This window comes from Marmota monax, unplaced genomic scaffold (assembly GCF_021218885.2).
Source record: "Marmota monax isolate L192 unplaced genomic scaffold, Marmota_monax_Labrador192_F-V1.1 WCK01_AAM20220418_F8-fsc00045, whole genome shotgun sequence".
Classification (NCBI taxonomy): domain Eukaryota; kingdom Metazoa; phylum Chordata; class Mammalia; order Rodentia; family Sciuridae; genus Marmota; species Marmota monax.
In genome coordinates, this window is record NW_026692132.1 from 7,132,198 (window position 1) to 7,156,814 (window position 24,617).

At 35.0% G+C, this 24,617-nt stretch overlaps 1 protein-coding gene and 1 non-coding gene across 3 annotated transcripts in view; both read left to right on the plus strand.

Annotated features, from left to right (window-relative positions):
- Positions 1-24,617, plus strand: part of Gucy1a2 (guanylate cyclase 1 soluble subunit alpha 2) — a 299,113-nt gene that overhangs the window by 259,969 nt on the left and 14,527 nt on the right. For both annotated transcript variants that reach the window (XM_046466443.1, XM_046466445.1), the window contains exon 7: positions 6,637-6,791. In XM_046466443.1, coding sequence (XP_046322399.1) covers positions 6,637-6,791 — 155 coding nt within the window. The remainder of the gene's footprint in view (positions 1-6,636; positions 6,792-24,617) is intronic.
- On the plus strand, positions 8,009-8,112 carry LOC124108763 (U6 spliceosomal RNA). The gene has a single exon (XR_006856772.1). It is a non-coding gene; the product is annotated as a U6 spliceosomal RNA (small nuclear RNA).

Consider the following 24,617-nt stretch of genomic DNA (forward strand, 5'->3'; position numbering starts at 1 on the left):
AACCATGAGCAGAACATCCAAGAAATATGGGATAACATTAAGAGACCAAACTTAAGAGTCATTGGGATACAGGAAGGTACAGAGCTCCAAACCAAAGGAATGAGCAGTCTATTCAATGAAATAATACAAGAAAACTTCCCAGACTTGAAGAATGAGACAGAATCCCAAATCCTAGAAGCCTACAGGACGCCGAATGTGCAAAATCATAAGAGATCCACACCTAGACACATTATAATGAAGATGCCCAACATACAGAATAAGGAGAGAATTTTAAAAGCTACAAGAGAAAGGAAGCAGATTACATTTAGGGGCAAGCCAATCAGGATAACAGCTGATCTTTCAACACAGACTCTGAAAGCTAGAAGATCCTGGAATAACATATTTCAAACACTGAAAGATAATGGGTTCCAACCAAGAATTGTGTATCCAGCGAAATTAAGCTTCAGGATGGAGAATGAAATTAAAACCTTCCACGATAAACAAAAGTTTAAAGAATTCGCAGCTAGAAAACCATCTCTTCAAAACATCCTAGCCAAAGTATTACAGGAAGAGGAAATGGAAAATAACAATGAAAACCAACAGTGGGAGGTAGGACAGTAAAGGGGGGGGGAAACAATCAAAGAGGAAAACAAACAATGTTTAGTAACAGAAATAAACAAATATGGCTGGAAGAACAACCCATATCTCAATAATAACCCTAAATGTTAATGGCTTAAACTCACCAATTAAGAGACACAGGCTAGTAGAATGGATCACAAAACAAGACCCAACAATATGCTGCCTACAGGAGACGCATTTGATAGGAAAAGACATACATAGGCTGAAGGTGAAAGGTTGGGAAAAATCATATCACTCATATGGACTTCGGAAACAAGCAGGCGTGTCCATACTCATATCAAATAAAATAGATTTCAAGCCAAAGTTAATCAAAAGAGATAAAGAGGGACACTACATACTGCTTAAGGGAACCATACACCAACAAGACATAACAATCATAAATATTTATGCCCCAAACAATGGTGCAGCTATGTTCGTCAAACAAACTCTTCTCAAGTTCAAGAGTCTAATAGACCACCACACCATAATCATGGGAGACTTCAACACACCTCTCTCGCCACTGGACAGATCTTCCAAACAAAAGTTGAATAAGGAAACTATAGAACTCAATAACACTATTAATAACCTAGACCTAATTGACATATATAGAGTATACCACCCAACATCAAGCAGTTACACTTTTTTCTCAGCAGCACATGGATCCTTCTCAAAAATAGATCATATATTATGTCACAGGGCAACTCTTAGACAATATAAAGGAGTAGAGATATTACCATGCATCTTATCTGATCATAATGGAATGAAACTGAAAATCAACGATAAAAGAAGGAAGGAAAAAGCATACATCAATTGGAGAATGAACAATAGGTTACTGAATGATCAATGGGTTATAGAAGACATCAAGGAGGAAATTAAAAAATTCTTAGAGATAAATGAAAACACAGACACAACATATCGGAATCTATGGGACACATTGAAAGCAGTTCTAAGAGGAAAATTCATTGCTTGGAGTTCATTCCTTAAAAAAAGAAAAAACCAACAAATAAATGATCTCATACTTCATCTCAAAATCCTTGAAAAAGAAGAGCAAAACAACAGCAAAAGAAGTAGAAGGCAAGAAATAATTAAAATCAGAGCTGAAATTAATGAAATCGAAACAAAAGAAACAATTGAAAAAATTGACAAAACTAAAAGTTGGTTCTTTGAAAAAATAAACAAAATCGACAGACCCTTAGCGATGCTAGTGAAGAGAAGAAGAGAGAGAACTCAAATTACTAGCATACGGGATGAAAAAGGCAATATCACAACAGACACTTCAGAAATACAGAAGATAATCAAAAACTATTTTGAATCCTTATACTCCAATAAATTAGAAGATAGTGAAGGCATAGATAAATTTCTTAAGTCATATGATCTGCCCAGATTGAGTCAGGAGGATATAGAAAACCTAAACAGACCAATATCAATTGAGGAGATAGAAGAAACCATAAAAAGACTACCAACTAAGAAAAGCCCAGGTCCCGATGGGTATACAGCAGAATTTTACAAAACCTTTAAAGAAGAACTAATACCAATATTTTTCAAGCTACTTCAGGAAATAGAAAAGGAGGGAGAACTTCCAAATTCATTCTATGAGGCCAACATCACCCTGATACCTAAACCAGACAAAGACACTTCAAAGAAAGAAAACTACAGACCAATATCTCTAATGAACCTAGATGCAAAAATCCTCAATAAAATTCTGGCGAATCGGATACAAAAACATATAAAAAAAATTGTACACCATGATCAAGTAGGATTCATCCCTGGGATGCAAGGCTGGTTCAATATACGGAAATCAATAAATGTTATTCACCACATCAATAGACTTAAAAATAAGAACCATATGATCATCTCGATAGACGCGGAAAAAGCATTTGACAAAGTACAGCATCCCTTTATGTTCAAAACTCTAGAAAAACTAGGGATAACAGGAACATACCTCAATATTGTAAAAGCAATCTATGCTAAGCCTCAGGCTAGCATTATTCTGAATGGAGAAAAACTGAAGGCATTCCCTCTAAAATCTGGAACAAGACAGGGATGCCCTCTCTCTCCACTTCTCTTCAACATAGTTCTCGAAACACTGGCCAGAGCAATTAGACAGACGAAAGAAATTAAAGGCATAAAAATAGGAAAAGAAGAAATTAAATTATCACTATTTGCAGATGATATGATTCTATATCTAGCAGACCCAAAAGGCTCTACAAAGAAACTATTAGAGCTAATAAATGAATTCAGCAAAGTGGCAGGATTTAAAATCAACACGCATAAATCAAAGGCATTCCTGTATATCAGCGACAAATCCTCTGAAATGGAAATGAGGACAACCACTCCATTCAAAATATCTTCAAAAAAAATAAAATACTTGGGAATCAACCTAACAAAAGAGGTGAAAGACTTATACAATGAAAACTACAGAACCCTAAAGAGAGAAATAGAAGAAGATCTTAGAAGATGGAAAAATATACCCTGTTCATGGATAGGCAGAACTAACATCATCAAAATGGCGATATTACCAAAAGTTCTCTATAGGTTTAATGCAATGCCAATCAAAATCCCAATGGCATTTCTTGTAGAAATAGAGAAAGCAATCATGAAATTCATATGGAAAAATAAAAGACCCAGAATAGCAAAAACAATGCTAAGCAAGAAGTGTGAATCAGGCGGTATAGCGATACCAGACTTCAAACTATACTACAGAGCAATAGTAACAAAAACAGCATGGTACTGGTACCAAAACAGGCGTGTGGACCAATGGTACAGAATAGAGGACACAGAAACCAATCCACAAAACTACAACTATCTTATATTTGATAAAGGGGCTAAAAGCATGCAATGGAGGAAGGATAGCATCTTCAACAAATGGTGCTGGGAAAACTGGAAATCCATATGCAACAAAATGAAACTGAATCCCTTTCTCTCGCCATGCACAAAAGTGAATTCAAAATGGATCAAGGAACTTGATATCAAATCAGAGACGCGCCGTCTGATAGAAGAAAAAGTTGGCTACGATCTACATACTGTGGGGTCGGGCTCCAAATTCCTCAATAGGACACCCATAGCACAAAAGTTAAAAACTAGAATCAACAAATGGGACTTACTCAAACTAAGAAGTTTTTTCTCAGCAAAAGAAACAATAAGAGAGGTAAATAGGGAGCCTACATCCTGGGAACAAATCTTTACTCCTCACACTTCAGATAGAGCCCTAATATCCAGAGTATACAAAGAACTCAAAAAATTAGACAATAAGAGAACAAACAACCCAATCAACAAATGGGCCAAGGACCTGAACAGACACTTCACAGAGGAGGACATACAGTCAATCAACAAGTACATGAAAAAATGCTCAACATCTCTAGCTGTCAGAGAAATGCAAATCAAAACCACCCTAAGATACCATCTCACTCCAGTAAGATTGGCAGCCATTAGGAAGTCAAACAACAACAAGTGCTGGCGAGGATGTGGGGAAAAGGGTACACTTGTACATTGCTGGTGGGACTGCAAATTGGTGCAGCCAATTTGGAAAGCAGTATGGAGATTTCTTGGAAAGCTGGGAATGGAGCCACCATTTGACCCAGCTATTCCCCTTCTTGGTCTATTCCCTAAAGACCTAAAAAGAGCATGCTACAGGGACACTGCTACATCGATGTTCATAGCAGCACAGTTCACAATAGCAAGACTGTGGAACCAACCTAGATGCCCTTCAATAGACGAATGGATAAAAAAAATGTGGCATTTATACACAATGGAGTATTACTCTGCATTAAAAAATGACAAAATCATAGAATTTACAGGGAAATGGATGGCATTAGAGCAGATTATGCTAAGTGAAGCTAGCCAATCCCTAAAAAACAAATGCCAAATGTCTTCTTTGATATAAGGAAAGTAACTAAGAACAGAGTAGGGACGAAGAACAGGAGAAGAAGATTAACATTTAACAGGGATGAGAGGTGGGAGGGAAAGGGAGAGAGAAGGTAAATTGCACGGTAATGGAAGGAGACCCTCAGGGTTATACAGTGGAGGGGGTAGAGAGAGAGGAGGGGAGGGGAGGGGAGAGGTGGGGAGGGGGGAGGGTGGATGATGGGAAAGGCAGCGGAGCACAACAGACACTAGTATGGCAATTTGTAAATCAATGGATGTGTAACTGATGTGAATCTGCAATCTGTGTATGGGGTGAAGGTGGGAGTTCATAACCCACTAGAATCAAAGTGTGGAATATGATATGTCAAGAAATTTGTAATGTTTTGAACAACCCACAATAAAAAATTAAAAAAAAAAGAAAAAAGAAATAATGTCTAGAATTTTTTTTAAATTTAAGGAAAAATATAAACCTGTAAATCTATGATTGCAACAAACCCAAAGCACTAGGAACAAAATGAAAACAATACTAAGAAAAATCATGACCAAACTACTTAAAACAAGCAAGAAAAGAAACACTTAAAAGCAACCAGAAGAAAAAGATATATATGTATACTTATAGAGTAATTAAGCTAAGTATGACTTCAGATTTCTTATCAGAAATAAAACTCACCTGAAATGATCATTCACAAGACTTGCCTTGGACTTTTGCTAACTTTCCACATACATGAGTTGGAACTCCTCATATGTGGAAAAACATGAAGGAGAAACAAAATGTGAAGGACCTTTGTCCCCAAATTCAGGAAACAGAGCTGGCTGACAATGCAGACCACTCACTAGAAACTGACACTGAGAGACAAATTAAAGGTTATGATTTTTTTCAAATGTTTGTATTTTGAGATTTTACTGATACTGCAGATTAGCCTTTTCTTACTTAACACAATTATTTTTAAGGCTGTAAATTTATGTCTTTTGCATTAAGCTCTTTAATTGAAAGTTTTTTCTATACAAAGACAGAATTGATCTAGAGCTTTCTAGAAAGGCCATTGTTTTCTCAGTAATTTGAAAAGCTAACTTTTAAATTTCATATGGCTCGCATCTATTGGTGCCTTTCTGGGTTTTCTATTCCATTGTCTGTTTTTCTATACAATGATATTCATGCACTAATTACATATGTTTATACAATGACTTGATATCTGGTAAGACATGTGCTCATTTTTCCTCTTTCTTTAGTGTTTCTTGATTCTTCCTACACTATTGAATTTCCAAATAAATTTTATAGTCAGTTTTTAAAAAATATATGATGTTATTGAGAGTTGCAGTTAGATCATTCATTTCAACCTGTCTTATTACAGATCAATATGTGTAAAAGTATCCAGTTCTATAAGAAGGGTGGGTCTACAGTGACTGTTTTAATCTTCACAGCAGTAGTGGCAAGGGAGATATGATAGTGAAGGAGTGACAGTCTGCGAGCCTCGTGGGCATCTCCGGGTCAGATATCCTCCCTCTCCCTCTAAGGGTTAGCCTCCATTCACTTAGGGTGCAGACCATGTCAATATAACTTCACCACTGTGACCACGTTTGAGGGCATAGCAAGTGTGTATTCAGAGTTCCTTCAAGGCCTGGAGGAGACTAATCATTGTCAGATTCTCAGAGAGTAAATACAGTGCTTAATTTACTCTTAATCATTTCAGTCAATGCCTTGGCTAACTAGAGGGTTGAATTCTCTGTAACTCCATTTTAATAATATCTTGAGGAATTCAGACAATTTATTTTACATGTATCAATTTTTGAGTGCCTGCTTAGCTTTAGGTATTATTCTAAGTACTGAATATTCAGCAGTAAGAGGAAAAATATACTTTTTGTGTATTAGAGTATATCATGTACAAATGAAACCTCATTTAACCTGTAATTAAAAGGATTTATGTAACAAAATATACATGATTTTTCATATAATTAATCCATTCATTCATTTATCTCACATTATTTATGTTCATAGAGCACTATAATGGTCCAGATATGAGGCTGACAAAAATGACCAAGGCTCAGTTTCTATCTTTGAGGAGCTCCTAGTTTAATTATTTAATAATTGGCAGTACACTTGATAAAACAATTGCATATCAAATGGAAACCAATCTGTCCCTGAACTTTCTCATCCTTTCCATTTGCTTCTTCTAGATGAGGATAGGCATTCACTCGGGCTCCGTGCTGGCTGGTGTTGTTGGGGTGAGAATGCCACGATATTGCCTGTTTGGAAATAATGTCACTCTGGCAAGCAAATTCGAATCTGGAAGTCATCCTCGGCGTATCAACGTCAGCCCAACAACCTACCAGTAAGTGTTCTCTGCCCTCTGTCTTCCCGCCCCTGACTTTGACTAGAGCTGATATCCTGTTGTGAGAAGAATTTTTCTTCATCTTATCATTCTCCAAGATATTATATGTAGATCCACCCAGTCTAAAAGATAATTATTGTGACACAGACTTTTATTTGAACCCTGAGAGAGTGCATGGAAAATCTGACTTAACTGAGGTAAATATAGGTTTGTGATTCCCCACAGTCTCTGTCTCTCTGCAGTATATCTGTTTAAAATAAAAGAGAGCAAATGTTAACGGTCTGAATTACACTTTTGTAAAATCCCAATGTTTTTAAAATGTTCCTCAATGTTTATAAAAATCAAAGGGATAAGAAAGGTAGCTCATTTGTTTTCATTCTTTGGAATAATGAATATAAATAAATAAGAGCTCTGAAGTAAGATATATACTGAGTTCAGAATAAAACTTAAACTGTATTTATCTTAAAGGTCATTTTTGACAGTACTACACAATTTGGCCTCCTGAAATCATCCTTATTTTATGCCTGGTTCATGTCCTCTCCCCCACTATATTTAAGCTCCATATAAGCAGAGACCATGTTGATTTGGATCATCATTATAACCCAGGACTTAGGAAAAATGCATAGAACATAACAAGCACTCTACAAATATTTGTTTGTTTGTTTGTATATTTATTGGTGCATTATAATTATAAATAAAAAATGTAATTCATTGTTACATATTTGTACATGCACACAAGGTAGAAATACAGTACAAATGTTTATTGAATCAATGAATAAATGCTCAACAATAGAGACATATTTCAAATAAGTGGCAAACTTCTCTTGTAGAGATCTTAATAATGGGACTTTGTGCTCTAGTTCATGGAGCAAGGAACTTAAATCAATCATTTCATTTCTATCTTCTTACCATGATCACAGTATTTCCCATGATGGTGTTAATACTTATTTTTCATATTTGGATAACAGTGTAGATGTATATATTTTGTGAAAACTTCACTTTTTAGAAAGAGATGACATGTAAAGAATGGGCCAAAGATCCAGGTATGGTGGCACATGCCTGGAATCCCAGTGGCTTGGGAGGCTGAGGCAGAAGGTTCGAGAGTTCAAAGCCAGCCTCAGCAATGTTGACATGCTAAGCAACTCAGTGAGACCTGTCTCTAAATAAAATACAAAATACAAAACATACTTCAATCAGAATGGCAATCATCAAGAATACAAGCAACAGCGCTCGCTTTGGCAGCACTGGAATAATACAGAGAAGATTAGCATGGCCCCTGTGCAAGGATGACATGCAAATTTGTGAAGCATTCCATGTTTTTTCGTTGTCCAAAGTACATGAATGAATTCACGAATTGTGTGAATATACTTTGTATACAACCAGAGACATGAAAAATTGCGCCCTATATGCGTGATATGAATTGTAATGCATCCCACTGTCATATATAACAAATTAGAATTAAAAATTTTAAAAAAGTACAAGTAGCAATAAGTGTTGGTGAAGATGCAGGGCAAAAAAGGTACACTCATACATTGCTGGTGGTATTGCAAATTCATGCAACCACTCTGGAAAGCAGTATGGAGATTCCTTAGAAAACTTGGAATGGAACCTCCTTTTGCCCCAGCTATCCCACTCCTCGATCTATACCCAAATGTCTTAAAATCAGCATACTTTAGTGGCACAGCCACATCAATGTTTATTGCAGCTCAATTCACAATAGCTAAACTGTGGAACCAACCTAGATGCCCTTCAACAGATGAATGGATAAAGAAACTGTGGTATATATACACAATGAAATATTACTCAGTTTTAAAAGAGAATAAAATTATGGCATTTGCAGGTAAATGGATGGAGTTGGAGAATATCATGCTAAGTGAAGTAAGCCAATCTCAAAAAACCAAAGTCCAAATGTTCTCTCTGATAAGTGGATGCTGACCTACAATGAGGGGCGGGGGTGGGGGCAGGGGAAGAATTCCGGGAACTTTGGAGTGGGAAAAGAGGAGGGTGATAGTGGAGGGAGCATGGGAGTAGGAAAGATGGTGGAATGAGAAGGACAACATTACCTTAGGTACATGTATGATTGCACAAATGGTCCAACTCTACATAGTGAACAACCAGAGAAATGAAGTTTGATTCTATTTGTGTACAATGAAACAAAATGCATTCTGCTGTGATGTATAACTAATTAGAAATAAAACATTTAAATGTTTAAAATAGTAAAATACAAAATAGGGTGGGATGTGTGGTCAAGTGCTCCATAATGCAATTTCCGATATCCCCGCCCCCACCAAAAAAATAGGCCAATGGTGTGGGAAGTTTGCGCTCTCAGCTTAGACATCATAACTCTTCCTGGCTTTGTTTACGTGTGACCTCAAAGGAACCCCTCCAAATCACACAAGACCTGTGCCCTTTGATGCCGATTCTGAGTTTTCATAATATTTTTTTACATTAATTGAGTTTGTGATGATCCTTAGTGGAATTAAATGATTCCAACAACTCCAAACATGGGAGCATTTTGTTCTGTTATTGTCCCAAGACCTGCCAAAATAATCAAATGGAGCCATAGATAGACACATTGTGCTGCCAAGTGGGTAGTTTCTAAAATACATTAACTCTGGCCCCAAATCATGTTATTCCTAATAATATACAATACTTGAACATTCAGTCTATCTTCAGAACAACTTCTTTCTCCCCCTTTACCTATACCTTATCAACCGTCCATTCTTTAACAAATATTTGTTGATCATCTACTATATTCCAAACACTATATTAGGCACTAAGGATACAACAATGCGGAGCCTAAATATGATCTCTGTCCTTGTGAAGGAGATCAAAGACTAGCTGGTACCTGAGTAAATAAGTAACTATTACAAGCAAATGTGGAGATCAAGAAACCCTGAATTACAGTATTAGAGCAGGAGGAAGGGTAGGCTAAAAAAGGATGGAGAAATAAACCGAAATCAGACCAGCACTCAAGGTAAATAACATTAAGGGGTTTCTATCCACTTTTGTCAGCTGTTTCACCACTGTGACCAAAAGACCTGACAAGAACAATTTTAGAGGGAGAGAAGTTTATTTGGCACTCATGGTTTCAGAGTTCTCAGTCCATAGACAACCGGCTCCATTGCTCTAAGCCAAAGGTGTGGCAGAACAACATCATGACATAAGAGTGTGGAGAAAAGTGGATCAGGACATGACAATCAGGAAGCAGAGAGTGAGCATTCCTTACCAGGGACAAAATATAAACCCCAAGGGCACACCCCCAATGACCCACCCCTGTCTGCCTACAGTCACCACCAACCAGTTAATCCCTATCCATGGATTAATGCACTAAGTTAAGGCTCTCATAACCCAATCATTTCACCTCTAAACTTTCTTGCACTGTCTCACGTGAGCTTTTGTGGGAGACTGCATATCCAAACCACAACACTACCTAAGCCCTAAGATCAATAAATGACCTTGAGATGTTTAAAGCAGAGGAGGGGCTGGACCAAATTTGTGATTTTAAAAGATAATAGGAAGGAGAACAATTGCAGGGTTGGGCCAGGTTGGGGTAGAGAAGCAATCCAATAGCTGAGAGCAGGCTCTGCTATCCACGTTTCACTGACAGTCCCAACCATCTGTTGTTTCTGCTTGTCTTCCTGTGCTTCAGCAGAGTGGCTGTACTCAGTGACTTTGATGTTCATTTTAATCAGGTGTGTCATAGAGAGAAAGAGAGTAACTTAGCTCCTGGTAAATCCTTGGACAGTCAAAGTCTCAGATCTCACTCTTGTGTCCTTCTACCCTCATATATACAGTCCAGTCATGGGAAATTCTGCTATTCCAGGCTACACAGGCAGTTTATAAGCCAATAGAATGTACTTCTCCTTCCACTGAACCCCCAAAGTGAAATGCCAGCATCGAACTTGCTGGGACATGCTTTATCAGATGGCAAATTTGCCCTCTCAGAGCAAATAAGAATTTGTGAAGTAAAACTGTGTTTTAAGCTTATGAGAGCTTGACATTTTCAGTTTTCATCTTTGAAATTAAATCTTGTAGAATGTCCAGTATTGCCTGGTTATCTTGAAAACTTCAGAGAGGTTCTTATACAATTTATTTTTAGTAAAATTATTTGATTATCATAAACTTTTTGAGAATGGATTAATTTGATATTTTGATAAGCTGAAATAATTTTCTGGATAGTTGGTTCAGAATATGCTTTACCTGGAAATACTCAAGTAATTGATTAAAAAATACTTAGACAACTGCGGAGTACAGAAAGCTAAAAGATAACATTTTTATGATCTCACTGCTGGTTTAATACTATATTTGCTTCAGCTATTTTTAAAAATAGAAATGCGTAGAACATCTCTTTGGAAAAGTCCCTCCCTTTTATTGGAACAAATATCTGAATGAATTAGATGTGTTTTAAAATCCAGTGGTTTGTATACTGTTCTAAAATCCAGTGGTTTGTATATTTCTACATATGTATGCATAAACAATATAACTTTATTTTAGTTTTTTAAGTTTTTATAAGTGGTATTTTACTATATAACTCTTTCTCTAATTTTGAATTATTTTAAACAAAATTTCATACTTTTAGGATCTATCCATGATAAAACATTCTACTTTAACTCATCATTTAATGACTGTATGACAGTCTAGTGTATAACTACTCTGTATTTTAATTTTTTTATTTATTCCTCAATTGATGAACATGTAGGTTTATTTTCTACTTTCTAATACTAGAAAGTGTATTGTTAAGAACATTATTTACCTGTCCACATTAGATTACATTTCATGCAAGACAATAATTTAGCTTACTCAAGGTTACTAGAATCAAGAGTGATCAAATGTTGTTTATCTTTAACATCATTGTAGACACAGGGAATAAAGTCTGTAAAATCAAAACCACGACTTTGACAAGAGAGGCCTCATTTTTCTAGATTTTATGTGTGTGAGTTATCTTGTGTGCATGTAGTAATGCCCAAGGACCATTTATTTCCTCTTCACCTAGAGCACTTTATTGTTAATTTCATTCCTCCACAAAAAGAAATCTTTATGGAGTCTCAAGTTTTCCACATTTGATGTTTTCATATTTCCTCAATAAATGTGATGTTTTTACTCATCTTTATTCCTACTCAGACCTATTTTAAAATAATGCACATATTATAAACAATTGTTATAACATTGTGCTACTGATCTGTGAAAATGAAATAGTTGTTTATATTAAGAATGGCTTCAGCAAATTTTGAAGTGGCATGAATAATTGAATGATTTGCATGAGCAGATTTAATTGTTTTTCCTTGCTATATGCAAACTAAAAATGTAGAAAGACTCTTTAATTATTTTGATATGAAATTTTCTTAACTTTTAAACATTTTTGCTTTTCTCATTTTACAATTGATCAACTTCTGGACTTTCTGTAATGTCTATTTTTCCTTCACTCTAAAAGTGTTAAAACCATGCTGCCTTCTCAGTATTGCTACATGAGCAGCCCCTTAGATTAGAGAATATACAATGGATCAGAATTGAGCAACAGTTAAGTGCACAAGCTCAGAATTAAATGCCTCAGTTAGCATTCTGGCTCACACTCAGTATCTCTGAAATTTAGCAACTTAACTTCTTTGGACCAAGTTTGATCATCTTTATGAGCACCTATTTCGGAAGATTGCTGGTAGGATTTAATGTGATGTTTATATAGCTCATTTTACTTGGAACATAGTAGATATTTATTCATTGCTTCATCCTATTCTTGCTGTGAATAAAAAGATCATCTTATTTCTTCACTTGATTCTCATGTTTTATCACTTTAGCCACATTGAATAATGAGTGATAACTAGAATTACAGACCTCAGCTGACAATCCTGAGGAAAGAGTGAGTTTGGCAATTTGGCCCAAAGCATTTAAGTTCTGACTCAGAACTGAACTAGTGATCAGTTTTTTTCCTCCTATAAGTTTTTATTAGCAAAGGCATCTTACTGATGGTCTAACTCAGTCGTGGGATTAAAACTGGCTGTTTTCTTTTGAAAAATCCCCAAATTCAAGCAGATTTCCATAGTTACTTCAATTAATCAATACATAAATAGATGTTTGTTTATAGATATACAGAAATAATTACTTTCTAATTAGATTAATTGCTTACTATTGGCTTCAGCAACATAACTATATGTATTTTTTAAATCTTACAGTTATGTAGGATACAAGTCTGACTGACATGGGTCTCACTTGGTAAAATCAAATTGTTATTAGGGCTGCATGCTTACTGCAAGTGCTAGGAGATGATGCACTTTCTTACTTTTTTCAGATTCAAGAGGAGGTCACCATCATCCCTTGGTCCATATCCCCCTTCCTCCATCATCAAAGCTGGGAATAGTGTGTTGACTTCTTCCATCATCACATCTCTTTTTCTGACTTTTTTTTTTCTCCCTCTTCCACTTTTAAGGACCTTGGTGATTTTATTGAGCCCATTGGATAATCCAGGATACTTTTTTTTCACTTTGAAGGTGTCTTAATCTCTCTTTGCCATATAACCTATCGTATTCACAGGTTTCAGGAGTTAGGATGTGAACATCTTGTGGGGCATGGATTATTATGTCTACAAGAATGGAAACTAAAGGCTAAAACATGCCTGAAATATAGCCCAATTCTATCCACCTCCTGTCTTTAAAAACTTTTTTTATGGTTATATTTACATATCAACTATGTAAGCAAAATCTGAGGAAGAAAAGGACATTTGCAAGATGAAATATCTGATGTAAAAGGGATTTTTACTAGGATTAAAGACATAGATTCCTAAAGAGAAACACCTGTTACAGGAGTGATTTGTATTTCTCTATTTAAGATGTGGTAGATTCTTTGACTTGAGGAGGAATCAAAGGATCAGTCCTGAGAGAAATGGAATGTTTATAAAGAGGAATACCATCCTCAAACTTCATATCCTGTCCTAAGATATAGCTACCTTTATACAATCTTTAAAGAAATTGGACAATATTTAAGTTGCAAGTATCTGCAGACCACTAGCACCAGGCTTAAAATTCCACAGATCGCATTTTATGATAGAGTTTGATATAGTGCATAAATCCCTATCCTGGAAATTAGGAGAACTGAGTCTAACCTTGGTTGAGATATTCGTCACCCAGATGATCAAATACTGCATATTTTTGCTCTAAGATATCATTGGTAGCCATAGAACACACAGCAAACATTTATTGAATCACTTATTCTCTTTAAGTAATTTATTCACATTAGCTCATTTATGCCTCACAGCAAGCCTGTGAAGTAAGCACTGTTATTATTCTTTATTTTTCAAATGAGAAGAAACTTGAACTTTGAAAGATTGCATAAGTCCCCAATAGCATCCAGCTAAAGTGTGGGAGTCAGAATTTAAATTCATAGCTGCCTTACTGTAGATCCTTGGTATCCATAGCCAAATGTCTCATTGAGTTGATAACTAATTCAAATAAACTGGCAAAAATAATTATAAATAATTTCTACCTTGGCGAGAATATTTCCTAAATGAGGGAGCAATAGGGAGCAGACAAGAATCAGAGTAAGGAAGATTCCTTTCTGTCTTCCTCTATAGACCTTGCATACCCCAAGGTTGCACTCTTGATTTTCTGTGTTCTTTTCATACTCAGGGTTACAAAAAAGAAGTATATTCTTTCCAAAAGGTTTACTAGGAGTCTCTGTATTTCTAATGACATCAGTATCTCTATCTCTGGATCAAACATGAGTATATGGCAAAGCCATGGCCAATGGAGGCTTCCAAGTGAGACAGTTTCTGTGAGGCTGCAAACTTTCAAGTATGTGTCTCTACTGTTTATAAGTTCCTGAAAATATAGGCCTACAATTTAGAATTTACTTAATAATAGTTCAAAGGAATACATCTTTCCCGTATATTGAAGATACTTAGAATAATTGAAGAAAGATGAAATCTCCTGGATATATTTTTTCTTTGCATGTAAAAGTTAATAGTCATTAACAATAGTCAAAAATAATGCTAGAAAATCCACTTCTGTTACTTTGTCAATATACTTACTGGTGAGATATTATGTTATAAATATTTACTCTCCTTCCAGGGAATACTTCCTGTGGGAAAATATGTCCAAAGAAATTTCAGGAAATCTTGCCTAGCAGTTTATCAATAACTTCTTTTCTTTTTCTTTTTTGGTCCAAATCAAAATTCTCATACACACCCATGACTCGATAATTAAGAAAAATAAAAAGTATCCAGGCTGCAATGTTTCTACCCTGTCAGTCTTTTAAATAACTTTATTGATCACCCTATCTTTTTCTCTCTAGAAGCAACCAAACAGTAAACACTATATTTCACAAACGAAATATAATCAGTAAAGACAAATGACTAAATAGTTCTCCCAAAAGGAAAACTTGAGCTCTGCCTCAAGAATTGTATTTCTATTTTTCCAATTATAGACAACAACATTAATATTACCCTTTTAAAAGTGCCAATAAAAGTCACATATAGAAAAATTGAATGAGGTAGTCTACTCATTTAGACATTTTTATTTTGTTCTTTTTTTCTTTGTCTCCCTTCCATATTATATAGCATTTGCCCAGAAAATGCAAGTCTGTGGATTGGGATTCATAAGCCTTCCTAATGCATTTTTTAATTTTTTTAAGTTGTTGATTTTTAAGTTGTTATTTTATTTGTTATATGTGATGCTGAGAATCGAACCCAGTGTCTCACACATGCTAGGCAAGTGCTCTGCCCCTGAGCCACACTCCCAACCCCCTAATGTAATTTTATAAACATGACCCATTTTTTTCAACATTCAGACTATTCCTCAATTATTTTGTATATTTTTACCAGCACATTTAAGGATATTGTAGTGAAATCTTGAGGACCAGAATGCAATATTGCAGTTACTTTTTGGAATAAATAATAGTAAAACTTGCCTTCTAAAGGGAGCACTCATCTCAAGATCTAATTGCTAAGAGTGGTTGTAAGAATCAATGAGAAAAACATGAATATGTAACATGCAGACATAGACATGAAAAGAAAGATTATGTCTGGCAATTTATATGTTTTTTTCTTTGTGGTTTACTTAATGATTTGGCATAGATTTGGGCTGTATGGTAGGCTCAAGCTTGAAAGTGGAAGGAGACTGCTGTTGGTCCCTGATAAGGACCTATTATTACTAAATAGTATAAGGAAGACCTCTCCTCACCTAGTTGGGGGATGGTGTAGCATTTCATAAGTCTTGGGTTAGTGTGTTTATGAGTTTTCTGAAGCATTTTCAATGCATACTCATGTGCATTTTTCTGGAGAGATTTTTTTTCCCTAATACTGTCATTAGATTTTTAAAGTGGCTCATGATTCAGAAAATATTAAGAACCACTACAGACTGATTAAATTAAAGAATGACCAAATAAAAGCATATGAAGTTCACATTCCTCACACTACCGCTAATTGGCTTATGACCTTGGATGAGTCACATTTCAATAGTTTCATCATCTGTTTCCTTATGAATTATAAAACTCAATTAGGTCTAGATAATTTAAAATTTAAAAAAAAAATTTACACTAAACCCTGAAATAGAGAAAGGACAGATTCCACAGCAGTGAAATTAGAATAGTCTTTAATTTATTTCATAGTTATATATCATTGTTAAGTTTTTAGTTGTGACAAACCCTTGTTTTGCTAGGGGTGTCTGGCATGTCCACATCAGGGAAAACTGAGTAAAGAATTTAAGGAAACTCATGGTACTATCTTTACAACTCTTCTGTAAGTCTGAAAGTGTTCCAAAATAAGATGTTTACTTTTAAAATTACATTTCTAATATCCAGGAAGGCTGATGTCACATGAAAGAGAATCTTGTGTACTATTAGAAGCCCACTGAAGTGTTCTGAGCTTGGGAACAAGAAGCAATGATTTGCAAGGAGTAGAATGGGAGTACTAGAGGTGGGCTGACTGTTCTGTTGTCCCAGGCCTGCCATGGGGTCATGAACTAGGGCATGGTCCTGGGCATAGAAAGAAAGTATATAAGATATGAAAGTCTTTAAAGAACTAATTCTTCTGGCCAACAGAGGATGAACACATTGTCATTTTATATGCTATATGGTCAACACTGGGCCTCAAAGCTTAAAAAACAAAATTTACTGACTTTTAAAAATAATGTCTTAAAATATATTCCCTCTTTTAGAGGTATTACTTTTAGGTTTAGCATATAGTCAAGCTTCTTTATAATTTTATACTTCTCCTTTTTGTCTTTATACACAACCTTTAAAAGAGATGATGAAAAGATGTACTACATAATTACATTATATTATTTATGTATTGCTTTGTTATATTAACTAACCCCTTTTTTTAAAAAGCACATTATGCCTTCTAAAAAATTGTGAATTGTGCTATGTAAATACATTTTAATATTTAATAAAATATATTATGTGTGGAGAACTCATTTTTCAACCTAGAGACTTGAAACCAATCTTAATCGGGCCTTAATCTTTTAGCTGTCAGTTCTCACTGTTCTTTTGTATGTAATGCTTTGTTAACTAGGAGAAATATGATAGCTCTACCTGCTATGCTCAACCATCCATTCTTGGCTCTGACTAACATGCAGAAATTTCTCATGCATGAGTCACCCATGACTCTATAATCATTTTTTGTGATATTTTCTTACACAACATTGTTTTCCCTGGAGCTCTTGAAAATGTTTCACATTTGCTAGTATAAAACTAATATATTTGATCATATTGCTTTATATGACCCTCTATAATCTAAGTAGTATAGAAATTCTCAATCTTCACTGACTATTAGAACTCTAAACAACTTTTGAAATAAATTAGAGTGAGCTCTTTCTTTTTCTCAAGGAAATTGAGAACCAGATAATTTAAGTGACTATTTAGAACAATTAGCTAATTTTCTCATATCTCATGACAAAAAGTATGCTGTTTTATAGACTCCAAACATTTTCTCAGACTGATTTACTTTTTTTGAGACTGAAGTTATTCCAATTCTGCTATTCTTCTAACATACCTAGGACTTCCTCTACTTCTGAATGATTTAGAAATGTATAAAGGACATAGAATTCTTTAAAATTAATTCTGGTCTTAATTGTAAATGAAATCAACTAAGTATTGCTCATTTAAAAAAATAAATGTTTATGTTTTTTATTCTTTTCACTTTCCCCCTAATCTTTTATACAGAAAGACCAGGATAATGATGGATTTGTTTTTAAAAAAGATTGGTCATAGAAGTTAAAAAAAAAAAAGTGAGGCGATTATAATTTACATGAGCTGATTCCAGTTATCTTTCCTAATCTCTCATTTGTCATCTCTTTTTACAGTTCTCTCTGTTGGTGCATAATACTTTTGAGTGTTTTGAATTTTAAGTGTCTTGGCATGTATTGGAAATTAAGATCTTAGACTGTTAAATTTGATTTGGCAGTGTCCACAACAGGCAGTGGGGTAGAATTATCATCATTTATTCAGCAAGTTAAAATTCAAGCATTTAAGAGCCATCAATTTTGTCAGTCAAGTAGGAACTTGGCCACATGAGCTCTTTCTGGAAGCATCAAACATACAAACTTGGGATCTCTTATGAACACACGTTGCCCTCAGTACTTAACCTAGGATGGGATGCAGAAAGAAATGAGCTGGGGTGTCACAGAAATGTTCATCAGACTCTCTACCTTCTGAATGTGAGTAGCCATATAAGAAGACTATCCCTTTTTCAGAACTTATCCACTATCCTGAATTTTAGAACCTAAAAACTGACAATCTTACAATATTGCCTCAAAATCTGCAACTAAAAAGGTTAGTAAACTTAAAGTACATAAAAATCTGGTGAGATCTCTGTGTTGTAACTCACAGTGATCTAGGTTCTTACTTTCCTTATTTGGACAACAGTATTGTTTCCAGAAAATGAATCATTGAGTTTCAAGGGATTTTAGGCTGTCTAGCCAACTCACTAACTCTAGTTCCATTTGGGCCTATCTTTAAACAGCATGAGATCTTGGAGCAGTGAAGCATGAACAAAAGTACAAAGCAGAGTTTCTTCTTTTCTTCCACTCTGATGGAAAGAAAAAGTTGAATAGGAAAACTTCAGGAACTTCAGAACACTAAGAAAAACACAAGTTGTCTTGGTGTTTATTTCATTTTCAAATCTGTCATCCTTCAGCACTGAAAGACACAGTACCTAATGCCATTTTAATACAGTACAGATGCATTTCTTAGCAAAAAGATATTCTGGTGAATAATTAAAACAAAACAAAAAAACTTCTAATTTAATATGGAAGACTGAATAACTGAGTTTATCCTTATTCTTTTCTGAAGTTAACTATTGTAATTAATCATTTACTGAAACAATAGTAAAAGTGTGAAAGATGAATTACTTTCCTGACATATGTATGTCTACACAGGTGTATTTGTGTATATATGAATACATATATGTGTATGCTTAACAGTATTAGAAAGCAAGAAGGAAAGTATATATGAGTGATATTTGGCTTAGTGCAGAGGAGGATGTTGATCTCAGGTCCCACAAAAGAGGTTGCAGCTTAAAAGAAATACATTCACTCTGAATCTAAATAGCAGCTGATTCAAATGTGTACATGGGCACATGTGCACACACACAGAACCTAATTAGGGGATTAATATGCAAGGTGCAACACGTGACTAAGAGGAATTTCAGAAAAGGCGCAAAGAGAAACCATTTTAAGTATTTTAAGTAGAAAGAGATTTAATACAAGGAATTATGTGATTACAGAATCATTGGAAGGGATTAAAATTGGGTGGAAGCTGAATATTTTGAAATCTTACCACTAAAATATAGAACTGGCTAGTTAGGCAAGCTCCTACCTCTGTGGCCAGTGTAGATTAGAATATTAAGACACTGGAAAATACATGCCTGAAAATGCATTTGTGATAAGGGAGTTATATGAAAAAGTCAACAATACTGGGCTATCTTTTTGATACTTGGGAGGCTAAAAAATGGAGCCTGCTTTTGCAAAACTCCAATACTGACAGCTCATGTTAATGGTCAGTTGCCAAGGGAAATGGAATCTATTTCACTTGTGACATTTAAATCTTTGTCAACTGTATCTAATTGTACTAAACAAATAATCTCTCAGAACCTTAGTTGAAAGACAAATTGGGATATATAGTTCTTAATTTAGATAACCACCATGTACTTACCTAAAACTTTATTACTAAAAAACAAAGGAAGAACAGATTTTGGAGAACAACTAACTCCAGAAGGATATAAGAGGCTTCTACTCCTGAGATATTGAACTAAAGTGGCTCCAAATTCAACCTGGTGAATATGGGGAGCGGGGGTTAGGTGAAAGTTTACATTCTAGACAGTGAGACTCCCAGCTATTCAATACCCATAATGCTGGAAACCATGTTTAATTACACAGGAATGATTGGAGCATTGTTACTTGTAAAAACTGGCCCCAAAGGAAAGACACTAAAGTTATTGATATTTGGAAGCCCTAAGAAAATGGTCACGGAAAACCCATAATTTCATAATTTCTTGCCACACATAAAGTTTCTAATCACATTTAATGCCTCACACTAAAATAGAAAGAGACTTGCCAAGATATTAATCATTTGTTTCATACCTTTGACATGAGAGAAAGAGACAAAAACAAATAAGCAAACAAAACTAGTCAATAAAATTTGGAGGAAACAGAGACAATAAAGCAAACTCCATAACAGGATGATCAATTTTCTCCTAGATAAAAAATAGTACATAAGAACACAACACAATAAAAAAGAAGCAATTATATAACATGAATGACCTGTTGAGAATTAAAAGCGTGGTATCTAAAATTTCACAATTCTGTATAAGTATTAGAAAATGATGATGGAGGCAGTGTTCCAGAAGTATAATAGAAAAACAAGGGAGAAATCAGAGAGAAAAGAAAAGAAATTGGAGGGTTGACTTACAAAGTCCAATATCTGGCAAAACAGAAATCCAAAAAAAAGAAAACACAAAGTATAAGAAATGATCAAAGAAATAACACAAAAATCCCCAAAAGTAAATGACATAATTTGTTATCTCAAAAAGTTAAAATGTTTTACTAAGAGTCTTTTAACGACTAAATTAAGTTGCACTGAGGCACATATCATTAATTTTCACAATAACCAGAGAGAAAAATGATGATGATGATGATTATAATAATGATGACAAAGACATTAATTGTGGTGGTGATGATGATAGAATCTAGGAGAAAGTTTCCATCTACTGAATTAGTAAACAGAGAGACAGCTAGTTCTTTAACAGCCAAATACTGAGCAGGAAATAATTTCTAAACAAGAAATTAGGCACAAATTAGTCAAGTGCAGAGGAAAGTGAACTAAAGATTTCAGACAAAGTCTTTAAAATATCACTAATCCACATATTCCTTTTCAGCTCTTAACTCTGAAAGATGCACTATGTTTTACTGCCTCTTGCTTTGACTTTCAAGCATCCTTTGGTGAGCAACAGAAACTAGTAGACAAGGTTGTGATTACTCCTTTATAAACATCCTTGGAATGTCACTCTCAAAGCTCTACACATTACACAGATCTTTCCAATTGTTGCAATAAACGAAAGATTGTGCAGTCGCACATGATAATTTCAAATGGGCAGATGTTGTTACTTTGAAAATCAATTTGTAGAAAAAAACTATTGAGGGAAGAAAGGGTGACAGGCAGGTAAACTAGGATTTGTCTGGCTTTGAATATTTGTTAAGCATGTTGCCCAAACTCCCTTAGTTGGTCACTATCAGAGACTGGAGCTGGATCTATCCATGGGGCTATCCATGGAGTTGTGGATAGGGTCAGCTCAGCTAATAAAAAATAACTACTTTATGATAAGACAGTTTAAACAAAACCAAAAATTCCTTCATCTCTCCAGTGAGTCACCTCCTGTTCCGTCAATGTTATGACCAATGGTAGAAAGTATTGGTTCAATACCTCACTCATAGAAGGCACTTAATAACTACCTGGTGATTGACTGACTACTGAACTGGATGACTCTAAGTGCTCAAGAGTTGCATGACTGATTATTTGCCAAAATTCTACAGTCTTTCAGGCATAAGTAAAGCACTTAGCAGAAAGTGATTATAAGGACTTCCTAAATAGAAATTGAATCAAAGTATAGAATTAGAGACAAAAGTTTAGTAGAATAAAAGACTGCATTCTTGCCTCTGCCTTATAGATGACCAAACTCTGCATTTTATATGCCACTTGCAGTGTGATTTGGAGAAGATAGTATACCCAAGAATAGATCTCTGAGATGTCCTATTATGATTCCATTCTATTCTCTCTCTTTTTTAAACTCCAGGTCTTATAAAATGTAAATTGCATTATATCATTGTATCTCGATATAAGTTTCAAGTCTTTTTCCAAGAGAGGACATAGGACTGAGCACAAAGCCTGGGGAAAATTGGGCAGAAATGCACATGCCAACAAGTGGCTAGGAGACTCAGAGGCCAGCTTTATTTCTGAAGCTGGGAGGGAGCCTTTCCATAGACCTTCATGGTATCACAGACATCCAAAGTAGCAGCGAAGTTTTATTTTGAAAATCAATTTGTGTGTGTGTGTGTGTGTGTGTGTGTGTGTATATATATATATATATATATATACCTGTTAATAGGAACAAGGGTGATAGGCAGGTAAACCGGGATTTATGGCTTCTGAATACTTATAAAACATGTTGCTGAAACTCCTAGGTGGCATATCAACCATCCTGGGATTACAGCTCAGGATTAATTTAGATTTATGTAGACTCTAAGCTTCCATATCAGTCCAGTGGTGCTTAGGAAATGGACTGTTAGGCAGAGCCTTAGAAACCAGAGAGTTGGACTTAATGCATTTCAGAGGGGATGGGAGGTTCTGGGGTGATTAGGGTCTACACTCCTAATTCCTGTATATGCACTTGATCATTTATGCAGTAGCATGTCTCATGTCATCACCAGGCACACTGCATGAAATGTTCCCCTGCCCTTCTCGTGCCTCCAGTAAATCATTCAGATGATCGTACTGAAAGACACCTGAATATTGCACATCAGTGTTCATTTATACACAGACTGCTAAATCCTGGATATCACAGGAGGTTGAATCAGTTTATCCTTATGTGCTCTCATTTTTATTATTGAAATTTAAGACTGTGTTTAGTTTATTGATACCAAAATGTTTACTTGGAAAAAATAAAATCTCATTAAATCTGTTGTCTCTATGCTTTCTAGTGTTAGTATATGAGATTTATTTTAAATGTCAAGGAACCCATTTGTTGTGAAGACTTTCCTCCAAGCCAAAGTACTGTAAATTATTTACAGAGTCCTGGCATCCAAAGCAGCTGGTGTCCTCTTTCCATCATTTATAAGTACGTCCATAGATGTAACACCAATTTGATTCTTCATGGTCAGAGAATATAAATTATAGCTAGACATAAAGCCCACACTGAGGCAAACAAACTGTAAAAGAGATAAATTTGAAGACTTAAAAGATAGAAACAAGGAAACGTAGTGCAAATGGAGTTCCTAATTGCTGATTTGGGGCTTTAAGGAAGCTTTGAAAACAGAGTTTATAGCTCTGTGCTATGACTGGTGATAGTGAACTTTACTGTGCTGGTTCTTGACTTTGTACTTCAATCCATAATCATCTCTTCTTCCTCCATCCCACAGAATTTCGTTTTTAAGTACATTACATGTTATATCATATATTGTCGTGTATTCATAATTTGTTTCTATGCACATTTCTCATCTTCTAAGTTTGTTAATGTGTTCTGTGTGTCCTCACTTTTTAGCATGTCAGGCACTGAATAAATGTTTGTTGATTGATTGATATCATTGGTTGACACCCAATGTGGCACATCAGTAATTCTTCCATTTGAGGTAAACAAAATTATGTGGATTTACTGAAAATCCACAATAATGGATTTTCACTATTTTTCAATATTTTTACCATATTTTTCAATATGGATTTCCACTATTATTTAGTTATGCTTACACTTTATTTCTGAAATGACCAATTATACATTATATGTAGTGAAAATTAATAACTATGCCAATGAAAAAAATGCAAACAATACTGAAGATTTCCCTTCTAATTATCATTAATGCATCCCCTGTATCTCAATTTAGTTATTTTGTGATGGAAAACTATCTTAACATAGTCTTATTATTTATTGTAGGGCTAAGCTTGACTAGGAATTAACACATCTATATTCCAATGCCACTGCCATTACTGTCTTGCTGTTTCCTTGAGCAAATCACTCTAACTTACTCTGAACTCATTTCCACCCTCCATAGATTTAGCAGAGAAGAAAATTTTTAGCTTTTGCATAAAGTTATGTCATATGGATAAAAGGGATAAGACTCTGAAAGAATTTAAAAATGTCAAAATGAGCCTCACTTTATTATGTCCCAAAATAATATGATCATTGCATAATGTTTTTAAAGAATAGACAATTAGAACTGTTCCTTTATCCTTGAGAAAGCAAAATACTACAACTCTGGTTCATAAAGGTATGCTCAAGTCAGGCTGCTCATGTCATAACAATTATTACTACTGCCAGCATGCTTTTTTTTTCAGACCATTGAGAAAAAATGATTTTTCCTCCTTGCGTAGAGATTCTCATCACTGCTCCTATAATGAATTTTCGTGCATCCTCTGTTCTTGCATGCCTTCTTTCTCCCACATTGCCTACCTGACATTACCTGAGCTGCTGTTAATATTAACCTGACATATGAGCATGAATTGCTTTTAGGTAAAGGTTGATGGATTTGTCTTCATGGTATCTTCCAAATAAAGTCTAAACTCAGTGTAGACTTCAAAACTGTGTCCTAATGAAATGCTCTCCCCAAACATTTTTCTTCCTCTGAACTTTTG